The sequence below is a fragment of the Macadamia integrifolia genome, chromosome 5, assembly GCF_013358625.1.
Source record: "Macadamia integrifolia cultivar HAES 741 chromosome 5, SCU_Mint_v3, whole genome shotgun sequence".
NCBI classification, from domain to species: Eukaryota; Viridiplantae; Streptophyta; class Magnoliopsida; order Proteales; family Proteaceae; genus Macadamia; species Macadamia integrifolia.
Genome location: NC_056561.1, coordinates 42,618,173 through 42,639,318, shown reverse-complemented (window position 1 = coordinate 42,639,318; position 21,146 = coordinate 42,618,173). Strand labels below are relative to the sequence as shown.

The window sequence follows — 21,146 nt, the reverse complement described above, 5'->3', positions numbered from 1 at the left end:
ACAAGAAGTTGTCTCATGTCAAGCAAATGTTTCTATTGACTATGAGAAGGAATGGATTATTGACTCCGGATGCTCACACCATATAACTGGGAAATGACTCTCTGTTCTCTAAGTTTCAGTTGCATAGTGGTGATCGAGCGATTGTCACTGCAGACAATTCTGTACACCCAGTGAAAAAAGAAGGCAATGTTAATGTAGATGGAGACATTGTTTTGAAGAATGTTTACCATGTGCCTGGGTTAAAGAAAAATTTGGTTTCAGTTTCTCAGATAACTGATGCTGGAAAGTATGTCCTCTTTGGCCCAGAAGATGTAAAGATTCTTGACAATGTGAAGAATGTTGCTACTGATGTTCTTCTTGTCGGTAAGAAGAAGAAATCGTTGTTTGTGATGTCTGCTAGTGAGACATATGTGTAGATAACAAGTCGAAATGATGAAGCATCAATATGGCATGCCAGATTGAGCCATATTGGTTATCAAATGTTGAAAGAAATCTCTTTCAAGAAGTTGGCGAATGGAATTCCGATTTTAAAAGACGTACAACGAGATGTGATTTGTCAAGGCTGCCAATATGGAAAATCACATCGTCTACCTTTCAAGAAGTCGTCGAATTGTCCTGATCTTTAGAGAGTTGTTTAGTTTATTCTAGTCTTTAGGGAAATGTTGAGAGACGTTGTGCAATCTGTTATGAGAACAGTGAGGTGTCAATAAAAGAGGTGGGTAAGAACTAGTTTTATGGCCATTTGTTAAGTAGTTGAGAGTTTTTAGGAGTTGAACACGTAGAAGTGGTTCACTTATTTTCATCTATTTAAATTGCTTTATGTAGTTCAGTTTTACATATGAGGAAATAAAGGAGCAGTTTGTGGTCTTTGCCTCACTTCCTTTTGTTCTCTGTTGAAATTTCATATATCTCATTTTTCTCCTTTAGTTTCAACCTCGACGGAGCAGCGACCATCTCCATTCTAGGATTTTCGATTTCTTCCTCAGAGAGGCCAGCTATTAGGTTTCTGCGACCTCGACCAGCGAGCACGAACGAGAGACCTTGACGGACCAGCGACCAAAATTTACTGCTTGCTGTAAGTAAAAAAAAAAAAAAAAAAAAAAAAAAAAAAGCTTAAAAATCATCTGACCATTTTTCAAGCTCTCCATCATGAATTCCATTGTTGGAGTTTCAAGCGAGAGATGGACCTCTGGTGCCCATCAAATTTAATGTGTTATTATATATTTAGATACAATATTTGAAGTTATCTGTAGAATTGATTAAGCTTTATGGATTATAATTGTACAAGGAGGAAGAACTTCCTCAGATTAAAAATTTCTGATGTTCTCTTGTTTTTCTCAATCTGAAATCTAAAACCCTAGAGGTAAAAACACTTGACGGTTGAAGAATGGGAAAAATTGGATTGGGTAGGGAGGAAAAACACTCCTCTGCAGGTAAAATAGGTTGATGGAACGGGCGCTTCACCTTGACCGTTCGATCCGTTCTCACCACGTGTCTTCATCTCCAGCTTCGCTGCACCTCACCGCGCCATTTCCTCACTGCAGAAGATGTTTATAAAATATTTATTTTAAATTCAATGAAAAAGCCAAGATGATTAAAGTCATGTTTGTGCATCAAACGTATTCTTTATCCCAAAAAATAAAAAAATTAAATGTATTAAATTCTAGGTTCTCTAATGGTGTAATTGATTATTATTTATCCCAAGTAGTGGAAACAAGATATGCTAAACTGGGCAGGATATGTCCATGAAACTTGGAATCTTAGCTGGAATTTATTATAGAGTATTATGTGAGACCAAATTTAATATTGAGAATTGTTGAACATGTATGATGTATGATCAAAGGAAGGATTTGAGGCTCTATTTAAGCTTGAAGATTAGTTTTGTTTAATTAGTTGGTTTATTTTATACAATTTCATTAGTCAGTTAATAATAACTTGATTATCTTATTACCGATCATGACTCTAGAATTGTAAGAGGTACTGAGGTAGTTGATAATTAGCCTTATTCAAGCTATTTTCTGGGAGTGACATATGCAGTTATAGAAAAAAAAAATTGGTTATAAGCTTAGTAAAGAACAATTTTTTTTTCCCTCATCCATAAGATAGTGCACATATGGTATAATGTGACACATGATTTAAGTTCAGAAAATTGTCTGAGGACCAAATTACTCATTGTGGAGGTTTCGAGTTCGAGACCCCTTGTTTGATTGTTCATCATCCAGTTTAGGATTCACCCTAAGCCTACAAAAAAAAAAAGGCTGAAGAACTCTATTAAAGAGGGAGGGAGGAAGGGAGGGAGGGGTTTTGACACCTGGACTCAGACATAGAGGGTGCGAAATGATCATAAACCCCCTCCCCAGTGAAAAATAAAAATGTCGCCCCTGTAGATGCTTTAGCCTAAAGTTCAATAGTAAGAATATGTTTACAGAATTTGGATGCAATCGTAAAGACTTTTTGTCATCACGGAATGTAGTAATATATTATATTAAAATGATGGTTTGAGAGACCAGTACAATAGTGGAGAAATTAAAATTGTTGAAACATTGATAGGATGAAAACGGAGACTACTCTTGTTGATACAATTGAACTGGGCAACAACTTGATATTTTAATATGCTCAAAATACATAAAGGTAATAGTGTGACTAAATTGTATTACGGGTCACTCTCTTTAAGATTGTATTCATTTATAATATTGTAAAAAGATTCTTGTGAATCAATCTCCAAAATAAAACAATCTTTTAGGTCCTCTTGTAGTTATGCCGAGACACTCTTAATTCGCTTATCAACCAACCTATTGGAACAAGAGAGAGAGAGAGAGAGAGAGAGAGAGAGAGAGAGAGAGAGAGAGAGAGAGAGAGAGGATGTGAATATCCTTAATGAGAACTTAGAAGGGGGAATCAAAGCAACATCATCAAGGCAGTGGATCAGTACCTAGCAATGTGAGAAAAAAAAAAAAAATTGGATCAACGCTTCACCAGTGATGTCTCTATCAAGGTGGGGTAAGGAGCATTTGATTCCTGATTCTGCTATTTTATAGTCTCTAGCAAGCAATTAAAACTTGACGGATGTAACAACAATTACCTAGCACAGTTGGTGAGTTTTGATGTATAAAAACAAAAAAAAAATCCACTCACTAGAAGGTAGTAGAGACCCCTACGAAGACCTCTTAGCTATTATCTACATCCCCTCTTGTTAGATCAGACACCAAAGAAACATGATACAAAACAAATAGATTCAAACAAAACACAGATTTAATGAAGTTCACACACTGATGTGATGTGTTACGTCTTCGGACAAAGAAAAAAATGATTCATTATTTTGGAAGAAAGATTACAATGAAGATCTCTCAAAAATATCCAAACTCGGGACAAGAAAATCTCCCTAAAACTCCAAAATGAAAAATCCAAATCTCACTTGTTTTATACTTCATACAACAAGACATCATAACACATATAAATACTCTTCTTAGATGGAACGATCAATTGGGTCGTGGTCAATCGGATTATACTTCGTATACGTCTCTCTCCTGTTTTTTTTTTTCCACTGAGTTTTCATTCACTGACGGGGCAGAGAGAATCCCTCCAACCATGTCATGGGATAGAAACCCCCCCACCGATGGAACCCCAAAAGGGTATTAATATGCACGAGTTAACAATGAGATTCTACTGTTTCAGAAGTCAAATCATGAGAAAATCCTTTTCCATCTGGCTGGCAGGACGATGACATGAACCCTTTTGAATTCATATTTTCTTTCGTGATAGACAATACTCCCTGTCAAGTATCAACCAAATGGTCTATGTCGTGTGTGATTTTAAAAGGCTAAATTTTCTTTTCTTTTTCTTCACCATTCATTTGAAAATATTAATATAAGACGCCTCAATCGACTGGGAAGAAAGTCTAAATCTTATCAAAACCTCTTCTTTAAATTTTAATATTATACCTTTACTATTTTTATTCAACTTGTGCGAATAACCCGAAAAGGGTCATCCATGATGATTCAAGAGCTGTTCAAAAATTCCAAATCCCAGATTGTATTAGGAGAGTTTGGGGCATTTTCACAGTAAGTGATTGATCAAAGGTTCATCTTCCCACCTGAAATCAAATCTAGTCCACAATTTTAGTATCCCAACTTGCCATGCAATCATTTTTTTCAGAAAGATACGTCTCTTATTCTTAGCCGGATCATAGAATCCAATCCAAAACCCTCTTACAGTTTTCGGCTTTTTAAGGGTAGTCTCTCACAATAAAGAAATATAAGTAACCACTTTTTGCTCTGTAGTTTGTTGATCCTATAATTCAATATTTCCCATCCAGAAGAGATAAGAAGGAAGCGAGTTTCTTCTGGGTTTAGCAATCTGAGAAAAAATGCATCCATTACAGGATAGGTTTAACAAGTTCATCAATAACCGATGGCTTGTGTTCGTAGCTGCAATGTGGATTCAGTCGTGTGCGGGAATCGGGTACTTGTTTGGGAGTATCTCACCGGTGATAAAAAGCTCTCTGCACTACAACCAGAGGCAGATTGCGACTTTGGGTGTAGCCAAGGATCTTGGGGATAGTGTTGGATTCCTCGCTGGAAGCTTGTATGGGGCCTTGCCTCTTTGGGGAGTTCTGCTCATAGGTGTTCTTCAGAACTTTTTTGGGTATGGATGTGTTTGGCTGATCGTAACCCAGAGATTGCCAACTATGCCTTTGTGGGTGGTGAGTCCATATGGTTTCTGATTCTTCTTTGCTAGATTCCTTAGCTTGTTTATTTGCTTTGATGAACTTCACTTTTGTCCTTCTGGGTTTATATTTTGCTGCTTCTTCCCCCTTCCCCTCCCCAATAGCTTTTATTTTTCAGATGGATTGATGTTCTTCCATGTGAATTTGCTTTTAAGTTTCCTGGTATACCGGAGACAAAGCATTTATGACAGTTCCAGATTTTTATGATTTGCCTGCGTCCATGGACACCTGGACCTACCGCTTCTTCCCACAGGATTGCGTTTTAATGAATCAGATGCATAAACCAAGCTGATTATTTGTCCTTTTAATTATTGGGCTTTTCTGTTTTCATTTTGCAGAATTGTTTTCATATTGACTGATATTCTAGCCTTTTGTCTTCTAGATCGGGCTTTCTTTGTTGAAAAATGTTTTCTTCTATTAATTTAACAAACTATGTATTGCTTGGATGATCTAAATCAATGTAAGCAGCACTTGCAGATCGAGTATCTGTTTGAATTTTAATTCGATTTCTTTTTTTTTTTTTTTTTCCATTGCTTCATCCATGTTTGATCTGCTGGTTTGGATGAGTTTGACGCCAGAAGTCCGGAGATCAATTGCCTGCTTTCACAGTGTTTTCGAATTTTCGTCAAATAGCTTTATTGGTGGTCATTGTAAGTGTTTTTCCCAGTTTGATATTTCTTCAAACATAAAACATTTTTCCTGCATATTTTCTTCAATTTATTTTCTCTTGATTTAGATTTTGTATTTTTTTCCCCCCAACTTGAGTCATCGTTTGTGTTGAAAATATAGAAGTGTCTACTGGTTTTTGTGTTGATCCTCCTTTCTGCATCTTACTCCCTTGATTTTCTTCTGTGTTTTCTTTTTTCTTGATATCTGTAATTGCTATTGAATGATAAGAAAGTAGTTTTGTTGCTCAATTATAGTGTTTTTTTTTTTTTTTTTTGGTGGGGGGTGGGGTGGGGAGGATTTTTATGGGAATTTTTTTTTTCTTTTCTCTTTTAATTATAATATTTGAATTAGGCCCTGATTTTTCAGAGGCAGAGAAACTGCAACCTTTGAGAAGCGGTTTCCCAATACCATTGCATTCTAAAGTTTGCATTATTGTGATTGAGATGATTAGGGGAAATGGCTTTATTATTAAACTCTGAGCACGCTTGTGAGGTGCTGCAATACTGTATCCTACATTGGAGCGAGGTAATTTTATGGGAAGAGGAGAGGGATAGACACAGAGTTGCTAGTGTACCATATACCCACTAGCTAAGAGAACCTTTTCCCTATTATTAGTTACGGGTTCACATGGTTCTTTCTTTGCTAAAAAGATTGTGACGCTGTCCAACCTTCTCATGCTTGAACGAATGGAATGTCTTTGTTTTTTCAGTATTTTCTATTCATTAATTTTGATTGAGTTTCTCACAATCCCCCCCAATTTCTTTACCATGTAAAGGTGTTTAGTTGTTTTGCATTGGTAGGTAATTCAAATTCATTTCTCGGATTCGCTAGTTCAGATGAACCAGAACTGATTATTTCAATTGTAGAATAGGTGGCCCTTGTGTTGGTAAATCTTTTTTTTTTTTTTCCTTTTTCCTTTTTTTCTAATTGAGGATAAAGGTCCATAGCTGGTAAAAGTTGGGTGGGGGAATGGCAGGGATATTTCTCTTTTGCCTTATCATGGTTTAAACATTCAGCGTACTCAAAACAATAATAGTGAGTTGTAAAATGCTTTCGTCGGTAGAGGTTCCTGGTTAGACTTTGGTCATCCTGTTAAAGGTGTTACAACTACCTCTTTAAGGATTCTTTTAACAAAATTATCTAGCGCTTTCAAATTGCCCTCAAAACCTAAGCTTTTAATGTTTCTGATGCATACAATCTTTTCTCTCTCTGCTGAAACCTTGAAGTTGAGGGTTTCCACTCCACCTCATGCATTGGACAACAGGTTCTACCCAACTTTTAATGATGTTATTGTGAGGCTAGGTCATAAGTTCCCTAACCCCGACTAGGATCACACGATACCCCAAACGTAGGTACTGATTTCAGATTAACAACAGTATATGAATATATGATAAACAGTGACTCAACAAATGTGGGGAAGAACTCCAGTCAAGCAAGGACAGAAAACAGCAGTAATATAGGTCTATCACAGCATACAAATTAGGGTTTCAGTACTACAAATTGGCCGTCTTCAAGAACAGCAGTAAGAGAGTTTGAACAAACCTGAATCCACCATCGAATGTAGCAATTGGATAAGGGAAAAGGACCTGAAAATCCAGATCTCATGAACCAGGCCTCCAATTAGGCAGATTTTCTGATCGAGTGGTGCTTCTGATGTGCTGATGGGGCCCTCAAAATATTAGCAAAAGGTGATGGATAGTTGCTCAGATCTGAGAGATCGATGTGGCAGCAGAACTCCTAATGAAAATCAGAACCTTATCTGCTTGGTTGTGTTCTCTGGATCGGCAGCAACAGCGACAGAGTTTGAAGCCTTCAAGGCGTCTTTAACAACCTTCAGACAGGATTATTATTACCGAAGAAATAAAAGAAAAGGGAATCGATGGAAGGGGAGAAGTTGGGAAGAAGAAGATAAATAGGATTGAGCATCTCATTCTCTCCCTTGGGCCTAAAAGATAGCCCAGGCTTTGGGCCAGTTGTGAACCACCTTTGAAGTTCCATTTGTGGACTTGATCTTCTGTATCCTCAATCTCATTAGATTGATACCGGATTGAATTCCCACCCTGCTTTTTGTGGTTGTAAAATTCCATTACCTATTCTATTATTGCGACTTCACACTTGTCTAATTACAACCTACTTACGTTGTCTCCAGTTTTTCCTTTTTCTGTTTCCCCTCCATACACTTTTGTTGCTATGCTCTTCATCCCCCTTGAAGAATACTAAATGAAGGTAATTTGTTTACCTTGGGTGTTTTTTTCTGTTGCTTTTGTTTTATATATTTACGTCATCTAGCATGCTATTGGCTAACCATGACACCTGCTGTTTTTAGGCCTTGCGACCATGCCATACTTAATCAAATCTACATCTCTTTTTTTGGGTTACTTTTCTACCTTACAATGTTTGATCACCTCCAAAAACCATTTTTTTCCCCATTTTGATGCATTCCAGAAACCATTGTTTTCTTTGAAGGAGAGGTTATCATGCCAATGTTTGATTTCTGTAGAATTGTGTTGCTGTTGGTATTTCTGTCAATTGAAGACTTATAGTTTCTTTTAATCATGTCAATACTGGATAAACCTGTATACCTAGATGTCAGATCATTCAGCTATATTTATTTTTGAACTTTGGTATCCAGTTGTTTGTTTTTACTTTCAGTCGTTAAATTATTTGCATTGTTATACCTGGTTTTGCGATTGTGTTTAATTGATCCTTTGAGTTTGATTCATCATGCAAGTGTAAATTAACTGCCTCCCCAAACCACCACCCCCCCCCAAAAAAAAAAAAAAAAAAAAAAAAAAAAAAAAAAAGGAAAAAAAAGAAAAGAAAAGACTATGAATTACTATATCTAGATATGTCTTGTTCACATGCGAGAGTTAAGAATGTTTCTTTCTTCCCACCATGGGCAGAGAGTAGCTTGTTGAAGCCACCAGTGGAGGAACCTTTTATGAAGTGTTAGTTTCGATTCATTCATTAGCTGCTGCATCATTATCAGTGTCCTCACTGAATGTCATAAAACCTGTTCTGCCTTTCATTCTATCCAGAAGAATGTCCATTGAATTAAAACATAGTAGCTCAGTGACTCAGTCGCTCTTCAAAGGAAAGTTCTTTATTTTGTGATGAATTTCTGAAATTTTTATATACTTAAATTCATTCACTTTTACTCGTATAATTATGAAACTGGAACAACTATCTGCCAACCTAGTTAAAATCTCTTGGTTTTCTAGTAATGTGAAAGCTACAAAAGTTTTGCCTGCTTAACTCTTTTTTTCCCCAGTAAATTGTTAACCAGGTTTTGGGTGTGCAGATGTGCATTCTCATATTTGTGGGAACCAATGGTGAGACCTATTTCAATACAGCAGCTCTAGTTTCATGTGTGCAAAACTTCCCCAAAAGCCGGGGTCCTGTGGTGGGCATTCTGAAGGGGTTTGCTGGGTTGGGTGGTGCAATTTTGACTCAGATATATGCTATGTTCAATTCCCCCGATCATGCAGGAATCATATTCATGGTTGCTGTTGGGCCGACCATGGTGGTTATAACATTGATGCTCATTGTAAGACCTGTTGGAGGTCACAGACAGGTTCAGCCATCGGATGGTTTGAGTTTCACATTTATTTACAGTGTGTGTCTCCTTTTGGCTGCTTATTTGATGGGGATCATGCTCGTTGAAGATTTTTTCGATCTGAACCAGACTGTTATCACCTTATTCACAAGTATTTTGTTTATTCTCTTGTTGCTTCCTATTGTAATCCCCATTCTATTGAGCTTCTCGTCAAAGCACAGACCCACCGAAGAGAGCCTTCTCCCTGTGCCTCAAAAAGAGGAATCTAGCAAATCTGGCCATGATATGAATGAAGTTATTTTAAGTGAGGTGGAGGATGAGAAGTCGTCAGAAGTAGACTTGCTTTCTGCATTAGAGAGGCAAAAGCGAATTGCACAGTTGCAAGCAAAACTGTTCCAAGCAGCTGCAGAAGGGGCAGTGAGAGTCAAGAGAAGGAAAGGTCCACGCAGAGGGGAGGATTTCACATTGATGCAGGCACTGATAAAGGCAGACTTTTGGCTTATCTTCTTCTCACTTCTGTTGGGTGCGGGATCTGGTTTGACCGTGATTGATAATCTGGGTCAGATGAGTGAGTCTTTGGGGTATGACAATACCCATGTATTCGTGTCCATGATCAGCATTTGGAATTTTCTTGGCCGTGTAGGTGGCGGTTACTTCTCTGAAATTGTTGTGAGGTACAACCAAATTTCACTTCCTCCAGAATAAGAATTTATTTTGTTCTTGCTTATTTTCCAATACTTGTCCATCTAAAAATGTGATACTGTGTTGCCAGGGATTATGCATATCCAAGGCCAGTGGCCATGGCTATAGCTCAAGCGATCATGGCAGTTGGGCATTTCTTCTTCGCTATGGGATGGCCTGGTGTTATGTATGTTGGTACCCTATTGATTGGACTAGGTTATGGAGCCCATTGGGCAATTGTTCCAGCAGCAGCTTCTGAATTGTTTGGCTTGAAAAACTTTGCGACTTTGTACAATTTCCTCACACTGGCAAATCCTGCTGGATCATTGGTCTTCTCTGGTCTCATTGCTAGCAGCATATATGATTACGAAGCGGAGAAGCAAGCTCACATGCATTCACCCCAGAAGCCATATGGTCTCCTTCATACGATGCTTGAAATCGCACCTAGATTGGAAAAGACATTGAAGTGCAATGGTACCATATGCTACTTCCTTACTTCCCTGATAATGTCTGGACTCTGCATCATTGCAGTCGTGTTGAGTTTGATTCTTGTCTATCGCACCAAGATTGTCTATGCAAACCTTTATGGAAAATCCCGTACTTAAGAGTTGGAAAGAGAGAGCTAGTCGCTGAAAATGGTTTCTGTGATAAGTGTCCAGTACTTGATCTGTCCCACATGCAAGCCTTATCATTGCTCATATAAGGTTGTGGAGATTCCTCACATGTACCTGCCTTGTTTGGAAAGGAATATCTGTCAAGGGGAAGAAGCAAGTGATGAGCATATCATCCCCAGAATTTAGAACCAAGGACCGAAAAAGATGTAGTCTCGGTGTTTCTTTCATTAGGCCAACTTGTGCAAGTGGTGCAAATCTCTACTGTGGTTCTGCTTAGGGACTCATGAGACTTTGAAATCTAGTCTCAGGGGTCTCGATCATTGTGTATCATAAACAAGGAGCTTGTTTATATCATTCGAGAAATTGGTACTCGATCCTCATGGATCAAAGCGAATGAAATACTTTATTCTGTTATTCATTGAGTTTTGATTTATTCATTTGTGCATCTATTGACAAGTAATGACAATGTTTTGACAAAAATAGTGTGAACCCCATGCACCAACTGCTTGTGAGTTGTGATGATCAAAATTCAAAATTGAAAATTGGCTACCAAAACTACCAGATTACATGAGCTTGGTAAGTGATTTCTGATCCAAATTTTGGGACCAAATTCATTTCCGGGTTGGGTATATGAGTTTGATTAGTGATGTCTGATCCAAACTTTTGGATCTAAAATGTAGTATCAGATACTGGATTAACCGATAAGTGACAGTCAAATATTTGGTGTGTGCTGTGTCAAATAATCTCATATTATCTCCAGATCCAACATCCTAGCTTGATTGTCCCAGACTTGACTTGTAAGATGTGTCAAGCTGTAGAGGAGGGTAGCAGAACTTACCTCCTCAAGGATTGCAATCCGGTCTTCGCTTTACAATGTAATCTCATCTTCTTCTTCTCTGGCGATGGCAATGTACTATCTTCTGGCACCTCTAAACACTCTCAGAGAGAATGGGTTTCGATGGCACTACCCTTCCATTTCTTGTGATGCCAGGGATCATCTGTACACTGTTTTTAAACCTCCATCACTTCCATCATCTGGAAGTTGAGGGAGTTGCAACTCCCACTGGTGGTTTCTAGACAAGTTCAAGCCTTGAAGACTTGGAAAAGTAAGATCCAAAAGAAAAATGTAAGGACAATTAATACCTCCTCAGTGATAACCAGTGAAAAGGAAAGCCAAAATACAATAGCTCTGTCTGGCTTCCATAATTAAATTTTTATACTTAGACAACCTCCAAACTCAATTCAGAAATTAAAATACAGATCTTGATAGGGTGGTTTCCACCAATTGCAAAAGTGGGTTATGGTCAACAAAATACTTACAAAAACTAGAAAAAACAGAGAAGCTTATGCTACCTTTTATTTTCCTTTTTCATCACATTGGGATACATCATTAGAGAATTAGGTTTTCGGGAGTTTTGAGTTTTGACTAAAGGTCCTGTTTTGGGTTTTACATTTTGGATTTGGTAGGGAAAAGAGGGGCAAAATTTTTGGTCATGGAGGCACGGTTTCAAGTATAGGTATCGTATTGGTTGTATTGTATCGGTCTCCGTTATCGTAGTCAATACCTGAATGATTACCTGTATCATTTTAGGGGTAAAATAAATTTTTTTTTTTTTTTTTGAGAAAGTTAGAGCAAATGTGATCGATATACATTGATCCTTACCGATATAGATACCATAGCTAAAAAACTTTTCATTAATTTCTATCATAACCAATGGAATTGATAGCCTAATGGAAGGAAGTCTTTACCCTATCACCAGCTCGCTGCTCGAGTCCACTGATTATGAACTCGAGTCACATGTCTCATTATCGATCGTTGATCTTATGAAAATGCTGCTTTTCACATGGGGGCTTTGGGCTCGGGCTATGAACCTAGGATTACCGTCAGGGAGTACCTTTTTTATTAAAAAAATAAAAAATAAAATAAAACCTGCGATTCAAATTTCTCAACCATTAGAAAGCCTCTGAAAATGGGTAATTTCTCATATCCTCACTCTCTTGTTGCGCTTTACGTGGAATATATTGTTACTGCTTACCCTGGACCTGGACTGTCGATCAAGATCGAACGTCCTAGGGTTTCATTCCCATCTTCCGAGTACTTAAATTAGGAACTTCGAAAAGGTAATGAATCCCAACTGATTGAAGTTGTTTACAACATCTAACGTTACTCTCTAGATCCACTGCTGATGGCTGATGCGTTTATCTGATTTGGGTTTTGAGAGTCATCCGAGAGGTTTGTACTTTTGAATTATTTTGGATTTTTTTAATTTTTTTTTATATCAATTTATATTCATTTTTATGCTTCGTTTCTTTTTAAGTATCTTCTCGTAGCTTGGTGGATCGTTCTCAAGGTTTACAGAAGAAGAGTGCAAACAGAATTAGGGTTCTATGATTTGATTGTAATGTGGCTCTGTCCACTGATCGTATTGTTTGGATGCAAAGGAATTGTTGGATATGTTGTTGTTATTACCTGTTTAATCTTTACTTCTCTTTAGTCATTTCTATCTTTTTGAGAAATTAAGTAGAGTTTAGTCTTTCTGCAAATACATGGATCTCATGTTTCAATACTGTTTTAGAGGTTTCAATATTTATGACTCGCTTTTGAAGTTTCTTGTAGCTTGGATGATCATTCTCAAGGTTTATACGTAGAAGTGTGCAAACGGAATTAGGGTTCTATGATTGATTGTAATGTGGCTCTGTCTACTGAACGGTCTTGTTTGGATGCAAAGGGGAATCCCAACCGACTGAAGTAGGTTTATACATAGAAGAGTGTGAAGAGAATTAGGGTTCTATGATTAATTTTAATGTGGCTCTTTCTACTGATCGTGTTGTTTGGATGCAAAGGGGACTTCCAACCGATTGAAGTAGGTTTATATGTAGAAGAGTGCGAAGAGAATCAGGGTTCTATGTGATCGTTTTGCTTGGATGCAAATGGGAATCCCAACCGATTGAAGTATGTTTACACAAAGACGAGTGCAAAGAGAATTGGGCGTTCTATTATTAACTCTAATGTGGCTGTGTCTGCTGATCGTCTTGTTTGAATGCAAAGGAATTGTTGGATATGTTGTTGTTACCTGTTTAATCTTACTTTTCTTTAATCATTTCAATATATTTGAGGAATTGAGTACAGTTTAGTCTTTCTGCAATTACATTGATTTTATGTTTCAATTCAGTTTTAGAGGTGTCAATATTTGACTTGGGAAAAGCTTGGTTTACTCTGTTGAGTTAGTTACTCGTAGTCTTGCTTGTTTGGGGGTACTGCTTCTCATGATCTCATCCTCCCCTTCACTCTTTCTCTTTTGCTGATGGTGTTTTTTTCTTTTCTATTTTCTTGTAAAATAGGTTTCTGTCCATGGAATCGGATCCTTTCTGAGGTATGGAAAGATCTAAGCTTGTAGAATCAGATAGTGGTGGTTGAACTATCATTTGTGGTAGGCTATTTTTTTAAAACTAGCAATCTGACAGAAAAGAAAAAGGGGTAAAAAGAAGAAAAGGGAGGAAAATGGAGTGCAATAAAGATGAGGCCATCAGGGCGAAAGAAATAGCCGAAAAGAAGTATACAGCAAAGGACATTGCTGGTGCAAAGAAATTTACTTTGAAGGCCCAAAATTTGTATCCTGGGATTGAGGGTCTTCCCCAGATGTTGGCTACTTTTGATGTTTATATCTCCGCAGAGAACAAAATATGTGGGGAAGCAGACTGGTATGGGATCCTTGGTGTGAGTCCCTCAGCTGATGATGACACAGTTAAGAGACAGTACAGGAAGTTAGCTCTCATGATTCACCCTGACAAGAACAAATCGGTTGGGGCTGATGGAGCTTTTAAGCTTATTTCAGAGGCCTGGAGTTTGTTGTCTGATAAGACCAAGAGAATAGCATATGACCAGAAACGCAATGTCATAGGATTTCAGCAGAAGGTTCCTCCTCCAAGTGGAGGAACATCTGCACCACCAGGCATGAACGGTTTTTGTAATTCCAGTCATACAACAACCTCAAACAGTAAAACTCAGAAAAGTGCTGATCCACACCCACCGCCGGCACCTGCTTCATCACGTCCATCAAAATTAAATATGTTTTGGACTGAATGCAATCACTGCAAAATGAAATGCAAGTTTCTCAGGATCTATATCAATCACAATCTTCTTTGCCCCAATTGTCATGAGCCCTTTTATGTAGTAGAGACCTCTCCCCCACCTTCAAATGGTTCTAATACTGCACCATGGACTTTCTCTCACCGGTGTCAGAATTCAAACCATCATGCAACTAACAGCAATGCGTGTACTCCTGGAAGAAACACTGCTGCTCCTGCTCCTGCTCCTGCTCCTGCTCCTGCTCCCAACATGAGAGCAACTGCCCCAGCTTCTGCTGCTGCTGGTCAAGCTGCAACTGTGGATCATCAGGCCTATAAGAAAGTGAGGAGAGAGTGTGAGGAGGTTCAGGAAACTGCAAGAAGAGAGGATGCACTTCAGAGGAAGAACCATGCCCCTAAGAAGATGGCTGGTGGTTTGTCTACTGGGTTTTCTAATTCTGGTTCTAGCCATGCTGTCAAAGGAGAGAGACCTGTGAAAAAACCTCCAACAACTGTGGTTCAGCAGGCCTATAAGAAAGTGAGGAGAGAGCCTGAGGAGGTTCAGTCGGCTGTGAGAAGAGAGGATGCACTTCAGAGGAATAACCATGTCCCTAAGAAGATGGCTGGTGGTTTTTCTAATTCTGGTTCTAGCCATGTTGTCAAAGGAGAGAGACCTGTGGAAAAGCAAAGAGGTCCTCCAACAACTGTGGTTCAACAGGCCCGTGAGAAAGTGAGGAGAGTGTGTGAGGAGGTTCAGGCGGCTGCAAGAAGATAGGATGCACTTCAGAGAAAGAACAATGTCTCTAAGAAGATGGCTGGTGGTTTGTCTACAGGGTTTTCTTATTCTGGTTCTAGCCATGTTGGCAATGGTAAGACCTGTGAGAAAATGAAGAGGTCCTCCAACAATCCTCATAGACAAGCCTAGCAAAAGACTACCAGATGAACATCTGAAAGAAGTACACACAAAAAAGTCAAAATACAGTCCTCCCTTCCCCCACTCCCAACAAATAAAAAAATGCTTCCCTTTGGCTTAAACCTAGTTATTCAAGCTTCGTCCATTTTAGGCTTTTCGGAACCTTTACTTTTTCCTCCTGTCGAGAGGAAAAAAAAAATAAAATTAGACTTTAGGCGTTATCAGAAGCCCATCCCCCCCACCTCCCCTTCTCCCTTTTTGAATACTTCAGAAAAAATGATGCAATAAAACATACTTTAATCCATCATGGACTTTGGCAAACAATGACGATGGAGTTAGAAAAATCTTGAAAGTAGAACCAGCCTGCGAAAAGATGTCCATGACCCAACTGTATTTCCCCATATGTGTGGATGTAGGGTACACTATGAGATGGTATTCCTTTTATTTTTTATTTTTTAATAACTTGGTTATTAAAAAGTTCGAGCGGCTCCTCCCAACGGCCGACACATGCTGGTCAATATGGAGAGAACTGCAATGATATATGTGTTGCATATAAATCTTCATTTCCATGACCGCACTTTGATTTTCACCCACAACTTTTTTGAAGAAACAATTTAATTTATTATTAATGGTTGTGGACAAACAACGCATAAGCTAATAGACCTAAAATCATTTGAAGTTTGGGAGTGTTTCTTAGTTGCCTAAAAAGTGTAATTTTTTTTTAGAAAGAGTTGCTAAAGATTAAACATAATTCTAATTCCCTTTAACTTGTCACCAACTACATATCAAACTCATACCTATACACCCCCCCCCCCTTTCTTTTTCAGAAGGTGGTTTTTTTTCTAATCAAGCTAGTGAACACATGTTGATCAACAATCTCTTGAACAACACTAACACAAGATATGCAGTTGGAATAACATTCTACCTCAATATGGTTCAAAACCCCAACTCACAAAAGGGGGGTGGGGGGAGAGGAGAGAGAGAGAGTGCTGGTGTGACCGCCTCTGGATAGTTGTACTTTTGTTTTTTGAAAATTTATTTCCCTTTTTTGTCATTTAAAAATGGTTTCTGTGATGAAAGTGCAACTTGATCAGTCTGGCATGCAAGCCTTGTCATTGCTTATATAAGGTTGTGGTGATTCCTCACATGCACCTGCCTTGTTGGAAAGAAATATCTATCAAGTGTAAGAAGCAAGTGTTGCAAACCTCTACTGTGGTTCTGCTTAGCGAGCCATGAGACTGAAATCTAGTCTCATGGGTCTCTCGTTCATTGTGTATCATAAATGAGAAGCTTGTTTATGTCATTTGAGTAATTGGAACTCTATCCTCATGGATCAAAGGGAATGAAATAATCTATTCTGTTATTCATTGAGTTTTGATTTATTCACTTGTGCATCTATTGATAAGTAATGACGATGTTTTGACAAAAAATGAATGTGTGAACCCCATGCACCAATTGCTTGTGAGTTGTGTGGATGATCAAAATTTAAAATTGGTAGAAAAACTACCAGATTACTAAGGGCATGAGCTTGGTAAGTGACATCCTAGGCTTGATTGTCCCGGAGTTAACTCATATGATTTATTGAACTATGTAGAGAGGGTAGGGGAACTTATCTATCTTATGATAGGAAAGGCTATTGAAGCAAGTGCAAGAAGCCTTTTATATAGATTAAAGCAAGCTCAAATCAATGGATGGAAGGTGGCGGAAGTTTGGAGTAATTTTGAGGAGCTAGAACAACTACTTTTGAAAAAAAGTATCACATCGTGGCGTTTGAGTATTGTTCTAAGTTTTTTGGATGTTTCCGACATCGTCCCCCTAACTCAATTTTACCTCAGGCCTAGCTAATAACGAAGTGGTCCTTCTTTTAAAACATTAACTTCTGTAACTATGAACAAGAAAACATGTCTCTCTATCTAATGTTAATTTAGATTTATATTCTCTTTTTAATTAATACAATTTTCTTTCTTATTAAAAAAAATTTGTTTAAACTCTAATTCTAAGTTTTAATAAATTACTAAAAAGCCATCAACAGAAATGAATACAAAATACAAAATGACATTTTATAATTTTGATTACTTTATCTACTCATTTTAAGTTGTAATTGTAGCAATGAGATGTTTACCTGGTCCTCTATCACATAGACTAAACCATATATTATCATATGACAAATAGCAAAGCGTACTAGGCATAGTGACGCATAGAATGACCTTTTTTTATTTCTTATTAATTTCTTGAAACCTTCACCATAATAAAAAAATTTATATTTAGACAACCTCCAAGAACCCAATTCAAAAGTTAAAAAATTAAATCTTGATAGGTGTTTTCCACCAATTACAAAAGTGGGTTATGGTTAACAAAATACATAAAAACTTTAAAAAACAGGGAAGCTCATGCTAGGGTTTCATTCCCAACTCCCAAGTACTTAAATTAGGAACTTCGAAAGGAAAATGAATCCCAACGGATTGAAGTTGTTTAGAACATCTGACGTTACTCTCTAGATCCACTGCTGATGGCTGATGCGTATTAGGGTTTTGGAGTCATCCGAAAGGTTTATACTTTGAACTTTTTGGCTTTTCTTAATTTTCTATCAATTTATATTCTTTTTTGTGCTTCGTTTCTTTTGAAGTATCTACTCGTAGCTTGGTGGATCGTTCTCAAGGTTTATACGAAGAAGGGTATCAAGAAGAGTGTGAATCGAAGTAGGGTTCTATTTTTTGATTGTAATGTGGCTTTGTCCACTGATCGTCATGTTTGGATGCGATGTTACCCGTTTAATCTTTACCTTACTTTAGTCATTTCAATCTTTTTGAGAAATTTAGTATAGTCTTTCTGCAATTACATGGATCTCATGTTTCTGTACGGTTTTAGAGGTTTCAATATTTATGATTCGCTTTTGAAGTATCTTGTAGCTTGGGTCATCATTCTCAAGATTTATACTTTATACGTAGAAGAGTGCAAACAGAATTAGGGTTCTATGATTGATTGTAATGTGGCTCTGTCTACTGATCGTCTTGTTTGGATGCAAAGTGGAATCCCAACCAATTGAAGTAGGTTTACACGAAGACGAGTGCGAAGAGAATTGAGGTTCTATTATTAATTGTAATGTGGCTCTGTCTACTGATCGTTTTGTTTGGATGCAAAGGGGAATCCCACCCAGTTGAAGTAGGTTTATACGTAGAAGAGTGCGAAGTGAATTGGATTCTATTATTAATTGTAATGTGGTTGTGTCTACTGATCGTCTTGTTTGGATGCAAAGGGGAATCCCAACTGATTGAAGTATGTTTACACAAAGAAGAGTGCAAAGAGAATTGGGGTTCTAGTATTAATTGTAATGTGGCTGTGTCTACTGATCGTCTTGTTTGGATGCAAAGGGGAATCCCAACCGATTGAAGTATGTTTACACAAAGACGAGTGCAAAGAGAATTGGGCGTTCTATTATTAACTATATGTGGCTGTGTCTGCTGATCGTCTTGTTTGGATGCAAAGGAATTGTTGGATATGTTGTTGTTACCTGTTTGATCTTACTTTTCTTTATTCACTTATATCTTTTTGAGGAATTGAGTACAGATTAGTTTTTATGCAATTACATTGATAATATGTTTCAATTACTGTTTAGGTGTCAATATTTAAGACTTGGGAAATTTTGGTTTACTCTGTTGGGTTAGTTACCCATAGTCTTGCTTGTTTTGGGAGTACGGCTTCTCATCCTCCCCCTCCCTCTCCCACTTTCTCCTTTACTGACTGTTTTTATCTTTTCAATTTTCTTGTAAATTAGGTTTCTGTCCGGGGAATCCAAACCTTTCTAAGTAAAGATCTATGGTTGTAGAATCAGATAGTGGTGGTTGAACTATCATTTGTAGTGGGCTATTTGGTACAACTAGCAATCTGACAGAAAAGAAAAAGGAGTAACAAGAAGAGAAGAGAGAGGAAAATGGAGTGCAATAAAGACGAGGCCACCAGGGCGAAAGAAATAGCCGAAAAGAAGTATACAGCAAAGGACATTGCTGGTGCGAAGAAATTTGTTTTGAAGGCCCAAAATTTGTATCCTGGGCTTGAGGGTCTTCCCCAGATGTTGGCTACTTTTGATGTTTATATCTCTGCAGAGAACAAAATATGTGGGGAAGCAGACTGGTATGGGATCCTTGGTGTGAGTCCCTTGGCTGATGATGAGACAGTTAAGAAACAGTATAGGAAGTTAGCTCTCATGATTCACCCTGACAAGAACAAATCGGTCGGGGCTGATGAAGCTTTTAAGCTGATTTCAGAGGCCTGGAGTATATTATCTGATAAGGCCAAGAGAATAGCATATGACCAGAAACGCAATGTCAAAGCATTTCAGCGTACAACCACCGCAAATAGTAAACCTCAAAAAAGTGCCAATCCACGCCCACCACCGGCGTCAAAATCAAATATGTTTGGGACTGCATGCAATCACTGCAAAATGAAATGCAAGTATCTCGGGATCTATATTAATCACAATCTTCTTTGCCCCAATTGTCATGAGCCCTTTTATGTAGTACAGAACTCTCCCCTACCTTCAAATGGTTCTAATACTGCAGCACCATGGACTTTCTCACGCCAGTTTCAGAATTCAAACCATCATGGAACTAACAAGAATGCCTATGCTCCTGGAAGAAACACTGCTGCTCCTGCTCCCAACATGAGAGCAGCTGCCCCAGGTTCTGCTGCTGGTCAAGCTGCAACTGTGGGTCAGCAGGCCCATAAGAAGGTGAGGAGAGAGCGTGAGGAGGTTCAGGAAGCTACAAGAGGAGAGGATGCACTTCAGAGGAAGAACGTACCATTAAGAAGATGGCTGGTGGTTTGTCTGCGGGGTTTTCTAATTCTGGTTCTAACCATGTTGTCAAAGGAGCGATACCTGTGAAAAAACAAAGGTCCTAACAACTGTGGGTCAGCAGGCCTGTGAGAAAGTGAGATTCGGCTCCTCTACTGCGTAATAGATGCGGCAGCTCAGATCCAACACCCTAGAGCACCTTGGCATGGAACCCATCACACGGGCACTCGCCTCAAGGCGCTCAGGGCGTTGGATCTGAGCCGCTGCCTCTATTGCGCAGTAGAGGAGGCCCCGCCGGAAAAAGTGAGAGAGCATGAGGAGGTTCAGGTGGCTGCGAGAAGAGAGGATGCACTTCAGAGGAAGAACCATGTGTCTAAGAAGATGGCTGGTGGTTTGTCTACTGGGTTTTCTAATTCTGGTTCTAGCCCTGTTGGCAATGGACTGACCTGTGAAAAAAAGAGGAGGTACTCCAACAATCCTCATAGACAAGCCTAGCAAAAGACCACCAAATGAGCATCTGAGAAAAGCACACACAAAAGTCAGAATACAGTCCTCCCCACCCCTGACGGCAAAATGGTGCAATGTATATGTATTAAATATAAGGTAAAACTTCCTTCCCATGACCGCACTTTGATTTTCACCCACAATTCTTTTGAAGAAACAGTTTAATTTATTAGTAATGGTTGTAGACAACAATGCATAAGCTAATAGACTTAAAATCATTTGAAGTTTGGAAGGTTCCTTAAGTTATTTAAGAAGTGTAAATTTTTATTTAGAAAGAGTTGCGAAAGGTTAACCATAATTCAAGTTCTCATTAACTTCTTACCAAGTACACATCAAACTCAAACCTGCAGTCCCCTCCCCTCACCCAAAGGGTTGTTTTTTTTTTTTTATCAAACTAGTGAACAAATGTTGATCAACAATAACACAAGATATGCAGCGGAATAACATTCTACACTAAATATGGTTTAAAACCCTAACTCACAAATGTCCCCCTGGGGTTGGAGAAGAGAGAGTGTGCTAGTGTGACCGCTTCTGGATGGTTGTGTTTTTTTTTTTTTTTTTTTTTTAACAGTGGTGGTAATTATAACTGTCGGTAAAGAAAACATTTTTCTTTTGGAAATTTT

The 21,146-nt window shown here is 38.3% G+C and overlaps 3 protein-coding genes and 1 long non-coding RNA gene across 11 annotated transcripts; all 4 read left to right on the top strand.

The window, feature by feature from the left end:
• The first annotated feature begins 6 nt into the window (after positions 1-6).
• LOC122078423 lies at positions 7-1,603 on the top strand. The gene is made up of 2 exons (XR_006140066.1): positions 7-1,075; positions 1,362-1,603. It is a non-coding gene; the product is annotated as an uncharacterized LOC122078423 (long non-coding RNA).
• Positions 1,604-3,910: 2,307 nt separating this feature from the next.
• Positions 3,911-10,660, top strand: LOC122078244 (protein NUCLEAR FUSION DEFECTIVE 4-like). Of its 2 annotated transcripts, none has more exons than XM_042644144.1 (3): positions 3,911-4,702; positions 8,697-9,625; positions 9,724-10,660. In XM_042644144.1, the coding sequence occupies exons 1-3, from the start codon at positions 4,367-4,369 to the stop codon at positions 10,235-10,237; spliced, it is 1,779 nt and encodes a 592-aa protein (XP_042500078.1). In that variant the 5' UTR covers positions 3,911-4,366; the 3' UTR covers positions 10,238-10,660. The 2 variants fall into 2 exon arrangements, with proteins under 2 accessions (XP_042500078.1, XP_042500079.1); XM_042644145.1 differs by lacking the exon at positions 3,911-4,702 and adding an exon at positions 4,718-5,376.
• Positions 10,661-11,881: 1,221 nt separating this feature from the next.
• Positions 11,882-15,781, top strand: LOC122078247 (chaperone protein DnaJ 2-like). 6 transcript variants are annotated; one of them, XM_042644152.1, is made up of 3 exons: positions 12,079-12,479; positions 13,589-14,702; positions 14,898-15,781. In XM_042644152.1, the coding sequence occupies exons 2-3, from the start codon at positions 13,749-13,751 to the stop codon at positions 15,087-15,089; spliced, it is 1,146 nt and encodes a 381-aa protein (XP_042500086.1). In that variant the 5' UTR covers positions 12,079-12,479; positions 13,589-13,748; the 3' UTR covers positions 15,090-15,781. The 6 variants fall into 6 exon arrangements, 3 of the variants coding, with proteins under 3 accessions (XP_042500086.1, XP_042500085.1, XP_042500084.1); XR_006140015.1 differs by lacking the exons at positions 13,589-14,702; positions 14,898-15,781 and adding an exon at positions 12,565-13,375 and having other exon boundaries at positions 11,882-12,367; XR_006140014.1 differs by lacking the exons at positions 13,589-14,702; positions 14,898-15,781 and adding an exon at positions 12,864-13,375 and having other exon boundaries at positions 11,882-12,479.
• Positions 15,782-17,595: 1,814 nt separating this feature from the next.
• Positions 17,596-20,761, top strand: LOC122079131. Of its 2 annotated transcripts, none has more exons than XM_042645386.1 (2): positions 17,596-17,775; positions 19,003-20,761. In XM_042645386.1, exon 2 carries the CDS (start codon positions 19,159-19,161, stop codon positions 20,107-20,109), a length of 951 nt encoding a protein of 316 aa, XP_042501320.1. In that variant the 5' UTR covers positions 17,596-17,775; positions 19,003-19,158; the 3' UTR covers positions 20,110-20,761. The 2 variants fall into 2 exon arrangements, with proteins under 2 accessions (XP_042501320.1, XP_042501321.1); XM_042645387.1 differs by having other exon boundaries at positions 17,854-20,761.
• The last annotated feature ends 385 nt before the right edge of the window (positions 20,762-21,146 follow it).

What these genes read in the sequence shown, in the direction of transcription:
- LOC122079131 (XM_042645386.1), top strand. Translation starts at nt 19,159, where the DNA reads ATGGAGTGCAATAAAGACGAGGCCACCAGGGCGAAAGAAATAGCCGAA.
- LOC122078244 (XM_042644144.1), top strand. Translation starts at nt 4,367, where the DNA reads ATGCATCCATTACAGGATAGGTTTAACAAGTTCATCAATAACCGATGG. An exon ending in CAACTATGCCTTTGTGGGTG is followed by an intron (nt 4,703 to 8,696) that starts GTGAGTCCATAT and finishes TTGGGTGTGCAG; the next exon opens with ATGTGCATTCTCATATTTGT. An exon ending in TTCTCTGAAATTGTTGTGAG is followed by an intron (nt 9,626 to 9,723) that starts GTACAACCAAAT and finishes CTGTGTTGCCAG; the next exon opens with GGATTATGCATATCCAAGGC.
- LOC122078247 (XM_042644151.1), top strand. Translation starts at nt 13,749, where the DNA reads ATGGAGTGCAATAAAGATGAGGCCATCAGGGCGAAAGAAATAGCCGAA.